The sequence below is a fragment of the Medicago sativa genome, chromosome 1, assembly GCF_051527215.1.
Source record: "Medicago sativa cultivar Bolivia chromosome 1, Bolivia_mono, whole genome shotgun sequence".
NCBI classification, from domain to species: domain Eukaryota; kingdom Viridiplantae; phylum Streptophyta; class Magnoliopsida; order Fabales; family Fabaceae; genus Medicago; species Medicago sativa.
Genome location: NC_140749.1, coordinates 6594704 through 6603684, shown reverse-complemented (window position 1 = coordinate 6603684; position 8981 = coordinate 6594704). Strand labels below are relative to the sequence as shown.

Below are 8981 nucleotides of genomic sequence, written 5' to 3'. Positions count from 1 at the left end.
TACCAATTTACTTAAAAGCTATTATTTAATTTGTGTTTCCATAGGGTTTGTCACATGTATTTATTTTTTTATTTTTCTATATTATATTTTGGCTTTGTTGCACATATAGGAACTTGCGTTGTAGTCATTGAATTAATTGACACATGTATTGTTTTTTCAATATTCTAGCTGCAATTGTATATGGAAAATCAATTGCATTTTTTTTATGCAACCCTGATTTGGAGACTTTTTTGGATGGAATATCTACATTTGATGTCTTTGCAATGTCTTTCCTTATTTTACCATCAATGTAAAGTTAAGGTGCAAAGCTTATGAATATGACACAGTTGGTGAAGAAAAAATGTATCATATGTCATAATACAAATGTTGGTTATGTATAAGGGACTATGGATTAACGCCTATGCTATTGTAATTTAGATCTTTTCTATCAGAATGTGAATTGATATTTCTAACGGTATCACTAATATTCTGTTTATTTTAATAAAAAATTGTTGTTTCACACAAAAATCAAGAGGGTTTTAATTGAGACATAGCTTTTTAAGTTGTGTCAATACCTGTGAATCAATTAGATCATTACATTAAGTCATTGCCTCTTAATCAATTAAATTATGAATGAAATTTCGCTATACAAAAAAATTCTATTTCTATTTTCTTTTTATATATCTTTCTTTCTCACATTTACTTTTTTGAATAAAGAGAGAAAAGGAACACATTTTTCGTTAAAAAAATGGAATACATTGAAAATGAAGAGTAAAATATAAGAAATTTCTTATTTACCCATCAATAAAATGTGAATTAACCTATATGAGTTGACACCAATAAAAATCATTCATATATGTTAACTACGGGTTGACACCAATAAAAATCATTTATTTATGTTAGCGTAAGACATAATAATTTTGATTAGTGTCAACTTAAATGGGTAAATTCATATTTTGTTGACGGCTAATGTAACTGTTAACGTATAAAAATATAAGAGCGGGAGCCAGAGGCGGAGCCAGGATTTAAACATTAGGGGGACCAAGATTAAAATGTATACTTTAGTAAAGACAAAAATAAAATTTTAAATGCACTACATATTAAAAAAAAAACTACATTCAAAGTTAATATTGTCAAATAAATATATATAAACTAACCATTACATTTGAAGTTGTACTCGTCGTGGTTTCATGAAGTCAAAATCATCAATTATCATATCTGAGGTGAATTTTGCAGCAACCTCATCTTCAATATAAACAACCATGTAATCTTTGAGAAAATCATCTTCCATCTTGTTGCGTAACCTTGTTTTTATGAGTTTCATAGCTGAAAAGGCACGTTCTGTTGTTGCTGTTGACACGGGAAGAGTCAAAACAAGTCGGAGCAATCTATCAATCAATGGAAACGAAATTGATTTCCCTGTTTCAACTAATTTTTGACATAATTCACCAATAGTTGACAAATTATGAAAGTTAACATCTTTAAGCACCTCAAACTCATAGCGTTGCACCTCATACTCCAATTGAGTCATTTCTTGAATAGAAAAATCTGAATCGTAAAATTTCTCAACAAGACTACAAACGTCACCAGCATTAAATGACTTGAATGCATCATTGGTATTTAAAGATCTGCTCAACATAAGAAGCTCAGTTGATTGCTCATTGAATCTACAATTCAACTCATTTAGTTCAAAATCTATGATGGCATTAAATATGTCAACATGATAATGATGTTCAATTGTCACAGAGTCCTGTTGATGACGAGACCGAATTAAATCATAAAAAGAAGCACTCATATCAGGAATTGGAATGAGACGTATGTTGCAAAAAGCTTTGACTTTTTCTAGAAGAGAATCCCAACCAGAGTCCCTAAGATTTTGAATTAGTGCTTTTGTGCTAGAGACTAAACACATAGCATTCAAAATGTCTTGAGATTTTTGTTGCAAAGCTTGACAAAGTCTATCAGTGATTCCCATTATTTCTTTCATCACATGTAGAATAAAAGCAAAATCAAATGACATCATTACATTAAAAGCATATTTAGCATCACCTCTTTGAGCAGCATTCGATCCTTTAACCGCATAATCTGCAAGAACAGAAAGAGTGGCATTATACATGCGTAAAAGGCTGCATATTGAATTCAAATGGGAACTCCATCTAGTATCTCCAGATCTTTGTAATGTTCCAACTTGATTAGCCCCTCTTCCAGTTTCAATCTCACCATTTTCAACCAAATGGATAATTTCATTTTCAAACGCAGCTTGCAACTCATCATTGCGTTTACAAGAAGAACAAACAACATTGACAATCCTACTCAGAGTTTGAAAAAAAGTATGAACTTCGGCTACTTCTTTAGCTGATGCAACAAGAACAAGTTGTAATTGATGAGCCAAACAATGTACATAATATGCATAAGGACATTCTTGGAGAATCAAAGCTTGTAAACCATTCACCCCTCCGCGCATATTACTAGCACCATCATATCCTTGGCCTCGAACATTTTGAATGGCAAGATTATGACGAGACAATATTGAACAAATCCCTTCCTTAAGTGTGGATGATGTGGTATCTCCCACATGAGTGATATCCAAGAAACGTTCCTTGACACATCCATTCTTATCAACAAATCTAACAACAACGGCCATTTGTTCTCTTTTCGATTCATCACGAGCTTCATCAACAAGTAAACAAAACTTTGCATTGCCAATCTCTTCTCTAATTTTCTTTTGTACCATCTTAGCAAATACATGCAAAATTTCTTTTTGGATAGTTGGTGAAGTGTATTTTGCATTCTGATGGGCATTTTCCAACACAACATCATATACTTCCTTATTATAATCAGCCAATATCTTTATCATTTGAAGGAAATTACCTCGATTTCTAGAATCCAATGATTCATCATGCCCTCTAAAAGGACAAGCTTGAAATGTTAACCATCTAACAGCATCAACTGATGTTTTAAGCCGCAACCGGTTACTCAATATTTGTTGGTTAGTTTGCTTGTATAGAATTGTTTCAATCTGACAAGAGTGATTCTTGAAATCTTCATTGTAACACCCCAAATTTCTTATTATGATATCTTTGTTATATTGTGATAAATACGTGTGTTTGTTGTGATGTGATAACTTGTATTTTTTTCCCAAATAATCACCTTAATGTGGTTGCCTTAGTAATCTACTTGAATTATTGACAGTTAATACTTAATATTATATCTATTTGTATTTAATTTAAAATACACAATATATGTTAGTTTGATGTTATTATTTTAAGCTTTGTTATTATCTGTATAACTGAGGTTACTTTTAGTGTGTGAGAATATCAATGACCTAAACTATATGGTATATAAATAAATAATTTGTTTTATTGATGAGATATACGTGGTTGTAACTTGAAGTCCTAGTATTGTATATAGCTATGTACTATTGTTTAGTAACCTAATAGCCTTCTTCAAAAATAAAAATAAAACCCTAATAGCCTGATGCAAGACCGACAACGGCGATGATAGTATTTGTTCTCCCATCGTTGCACCTACCTTTGATATCCCCACTGCAATTCTTAATCTCTATACTTTCCTGCCACCATTATCTTCATGTGCTTTTGGCTTTGTATTTTTATAGTATGAATATTACTTCAATGTCGCTGAATCAAAATACCTTTGCGGATCTCATATTGGATTTTATTAATTGGGTACGGTGTTCAAAAGATTGGCCAATTGTCGGTATTTGATCGTAATGACTGATAGAAGGAGACGATAACTTGTTAAGTCAGTTGAATTCATTGCCACTAAGTTGTGTTAAAGCTTCAATCCAGGTATGGGGTGAGAGAGAAGAGTTCGAGATCATGAGTGTAAATTAATTGGGATGAACGGGAAAGCCGTATTTCCCAAAGTTCATTCGGGCCTCACCGCGACGGTTGTAGCCCTTTGAGAGAATAATTAATTAATGTGCAAATTTAGATGTGGGAGGTTAAAAGAAGAATTAGAAACATTATTAAGGTGTTGCTTGATTTAAACTATCTGAATACGTGATATTTGAAGTCATGGATAAATTTGTGGGTGCTTATGCTTGATTTGCTGCAACTATTTAGATTGATGACTTATTTAATGATTGATATAGATGTGATGTTATGTATTAGAAGTTGGAATTGTAGTGGTGCCGTATGCCTAGTATAAATAATAGTTTATTTTTTTTATGTGATTTTATAGAGATAATAATTGAAATTATTCTTACTATCTTTGAATATGAAATAAGATTTATTCTCCTTATAGATGTGTCTTGGATACCATAGTGCTAAATGTATTATTTTAAGATGTGTAAATGAAATATATTATTTGACTATGTGATATTTGAAGATGTATATGATTTAAAGATGTGGTATGTAAAGATGTGATATTTAAAAAGTATAATTGATGTATTATTTGACTAAGTGTAATTTGTGAATTATTTGATGATGTGAAATGGATGTGTTAATTGATGATGTATAACTGAAGTGCTATTTAATGATGTGTATTTGATGATGATGCTATTTAAAGATGTTGATGTTTATCGTTTGATGCTGTTGACCATCAATGTCATAAAGTTGTAAGTGTCGGTCTAAGTTGTGAAGTCGTAAGAAGTTGTCCAAATTATTGGAATCATATAAGTTGTTTAAGAAGTTCAAGATGTCTAAGTTGTAGGAGTTGAGTCCATTGCATACTCATTAAAGTTGGGGGCTTTAGGCCCGGCAGCCTTTGTGCTCATTAAAGTTGGGGGCTTTAGGCCCGGCAGCCTTTGTGCTCATTAAAGTTGGGGGCTTTAGGCCCGGCAGCCTCGTGCTCATTAAAGTTGGGGGCTTTAGGCCCGGCAGCCTTTGTGCTCAAAATACGTTGGGGGCTTTAAGCCCGGCAGCTTTATGCTCACTTGTTGAAGAGCCTAATTACGCTCATATATGTTGTTGAATGGTACCACATGCATTTGCATATAAGAAGTTTCACGATGATTTAAGTTGTTAAGTTGTTAAGAGTTGCATTGTCAAGTTGTCGAGTTGTTAATATGTCATGTTGATGAGCTATTAATGAAGTGCTTTATGAATGATTATGATGTTTATGATAATTATTATGATAAGTTGATGATATGATGCTATATGATTTATGATATGATGCTATATGATTTATGATATGATGTCTATGATTATTATTGATGATATGTGAATATGATATATGATGTTACGATTAAGATGATATACGGCTTGCGATTATTAATTGATGATATGTGATGATGCTTTTGTGAATATAATTATGATGATATATGATGACGTTTATGTTTGTACTTATGATGCTATAAGATGATGCTTTATGATTATATTTATGAAGATATATGGTGATGTTTATGATCGTATTTTTGATGATGTATGATGAAGTTTATGACTAATGTAGGAAGATTAACGATGCTATTTAATGAAGTTTAAGATGTTAGATATAATTGTTGAATTATATGCCTAATTGTTTTTGACTTTGACTTAATTGCTTACGTGTTCTTCTCATTCTTTTTTTATACTATTACATGTTCTCGGAACTCACCCCTTCGTTGTTTGTGTTTGATGGCTTGGCCCTGCGGTTGCGAAACCGTAGTTATATAGGTTATGAGTCTTGGAGTCAAGTACATGCCTTCGTGAGGACTTGTCTTGTGTCGTCGGTTTTTTGGGGAAAAGCACCGCTCTGATAGTGACACGGGAAGAGGGATATGTTTACTTGTTTAGTTTTGTACGAGAAAACCATTGTCTGTGATGTAAAAGAAAATGTTTTTGAAAGCAAAAGATTTGATGTTAATTTTATTATAAATTTCAATGAAGTGAAATCTGAATTATGTTTGTCATGAGTCAATGTGATATCCTAAATTTTGTGGAAGAATTCTTATATTATGAGAAAAGTTTTTTTTGTTTGCACTTTCCGCTGCGAATCAAACTATATTTTAATTAAATAATAGTTATAATTATTTTTGGGATTTAGGGTGTCACATTCATAGCATCTAAGAGCAACATTGTGTGAGGAATTAGGACTTTTCCCAATATGAGATAAAAATGCACAATCTTTTCCATTGCTTACTTTTTTCCAATTGCTAAATCCCTTTGAAGTAAAAGGACTTAACTTTTTAGAAAACAAATAACAAGGAAAGCAAAAGGCAGCATCTTCTTCAGGTGAGTACTCTAACCAAGGAAAAGCTTTGCACCAATGAGCTTGAAATCGACGAGGATGATATTCCTTACCAGAAAGTGGGTACACATCCATCAAAAATTGATATGGTCCGAACATCATATACGCCCTACGAATTTCATCTTGTTGATTCACACAATAATCCCATATTAGTGGACGTTTTCCAGGATCACGGATCAAAGTATCAATACTGATTTTTTCTTGTTCAATCCTTGGAACTTTGAAAAGAGGTGGTTGGGCAAGTTGTTCACTTGATGACTCTTTTGGTTGTTCAACTTTATCAACACTTTCATCATTAACAAGTGAATTTGATGGTTCTATTTCTTCATCATCTCTCTTTTGCTTCTTAAAAAATGAGAGAATTGTTTTGTTTTTTTTACCATATTTCAACCTAAAAAACATAAACAATTATTCAATGAAATTTAAAGAAAGTAAAAAACTGCACATAGAATTTCTAATTAAAAAATAGTACAGATAAATGCAAAAAGAAAAATCAATTGTGAAATCAATCAACAAATTGACAATGGTTTAAAGGACTAAAAAAGGGATAATGGCGTAGCAGCATAGCACAACTAAATAAAGGAGAACATCAAAATTCAATCTTCCAATCAATAACATAACTAAATAAGGGACCAATCCATAGCACAGTAAAGAAAAATTCAAATCTTCCAATTGTAGCATATTACAAATCGATAATACCTACTATAGATTACTACTCTACCAACAATTCAAAATATAATAAAAGCATTAAACACTTACCTTAAGAAGACAAAATCTGATGAGGAAGAAGACAAAAGGGGTGGTCCAAGAGGCAGCTTGATAACTACGATTGGGAAGATTGGAAGAAAGAGAAAACTAGGTTTAACTTTGTCTTTGTTGTCCTTAGAAATTACATAGTTAAAAGGCTTTTTCAGTACAAGTTAAAAGGCTAGGCCCACTTGACATATAATATTGAGGGGGACCACATTGTTGACTTTGGTGAAATAACATAGAAAACCATAGTATATTACAAGTAGGAAAATTTTTTTGCAAAAAGTGGGGGGACCACGGCCTCCCTTGGCCCCTGTGGTACCTCCGCCACTGGCGGGAGCGGCATTGTCATTTGATAGATAAGGAAAAATCAATAAAATAAGTTTAGGAATTTTTTTTAGGGAAAATAAGTTTATTATTTTTCTAAGACATGTACTTTTTTGACATGGGACAAATGTTTAAAGGTCATGGGAGTGTTTGAAGAAGTCAAAACATGGTGGAATGTTAACGAAGAGCGATGCAGATAAAATTAAATAGAGTGTATAATTAAAAAAACGTAATTCATGTTGTATTAACATTAAAAAAAGAACCATTTTAAAACGATTTCATTTTGCAAATTGATCACTCATTTTTGGATGAAAAGGGTACTTTTTTTTTTTTTTTTACAAAATGAAAAGGGTACTTACTCTCAATATTTAATTAAAATAGTATAGTCTTTTTTAAGAGTATATACACACACACATGTTAAGGGAGATAATTAAGTTGTGATGCCTTAGGCTATGACTTCATTTGTCTTGCTTTTTATACGGGTTTGTTTTGGTCTTTCATGTTGTTAAAGATTTTCCTCTTCCGTTAAAGCAAACCTTTGTCTGTACTTTTATTTTAGTTAAAAAAAACAAATACTTTATTGTTAAATTTGTCAAAAACAATAATTAGACCATCACATACTTTCCTTTTATAAATAGACATTAATTGCAATTATTGTAAATTTGAATTTGATTTCAAATTATGCCAAAAAAATATGCATTGTTTTGCATTATTTTACCCTTTCATGTGTAGGGGGAGAGGAGATGTTTGGGTCTATTTTTATGTTTTTTATATTAGTATTACGCTTAAAAACAAAATAAAAAGAAAAAACTTAAGTCTGTTTTTTTTAGAGAACTTTAGGTGCATTTATTTAGGTATTCTTTTGTATAGTGATTAAAAAAAGTTAGAAGGGAGCATTATATAAATAATAGCGACACTAATGACTAAATTACAACTGTCTCATATGAGATTCGAACTCTGTCATTTGAGGTTACAAGTTAAACTATGCCACTTCATATAGTGACTCATCAAAGGCCTTACGACGGTTCATCTATTCAAGATATGCAGATGAACAACGTCTTTTGAAGGCTCTCGCATAATACAATTCAGGCTCATCACAACACATAACGGGATCTCTGGACGACCTCATATGTTATCTTACCATCCACGATCATTACTGGCCCCTGATGTCCATAGAAGCATGATACCTCTGCCACGCCATGTATCATGTGTCTGTTTTGCAGGTACCGTCGTCACTCGCCTTAATCATCAACAATACACTCACCGGGGCATCTCCTCCACCGTTCCGGTACTCCATCGCACGTGTATCATAATCGATTCATCCTTAAGGTTTGTTTTTAGACAGTTTAGTTCTAACAACCACAAAAATTGTATTTTAAATTAAGAACCATGTGAAGAGTAGCTAAAGAAATGCATCTAAGCTTTTTTTCCAAAAAAAAAAATAATAATTTACATTGTCGAAAAAGAAATTTAATAATGCATATCTTCATTTAAAAAATTATATTACTTAAAATATAAAAAATAATTTTTCGGTAAAACATTTCCCGTGCGGGCACGGGTCTCAAACTAGTTTCTTAACAAAACAAAAAACTTCAGAGGTATTTAACAAGCTAGCGGTATTTCAAATTATTTGCTGCCAATTCGAAATGCATTAACAACACTTAGAATTTTGTTTTCTAAAAAAACACTAGATATTTAAATGATCAACGACTAAATCATCATTTAATTCTATTGAA

At 31.9% G+C, this 8981-nt stretch overlaps 1 protein-coding gene across 1 annotated transcript; it reads right to left on the bottom strand.

The window, feature by feature from the left end:
* Window positions 1-986: 986 nt before the first annotated feature.
* Window positions 987-7085, bottom strand: LOC146952115 (uncharacterized; the record flags this gene model as incomplete). Its single annotated transcript, XM_085758451.1, has 3 exons — window positions 987-3021; window positions 5973-6559; window positions 6928-7085. Coding segments are annotated over 3 exons (2628 nt in total), but the record flags the coding sequence as incomplete, so codon positions are not given.
* Between the last annotated feature and the right edge of the window lie 1896 nt (window positions 7086-8981).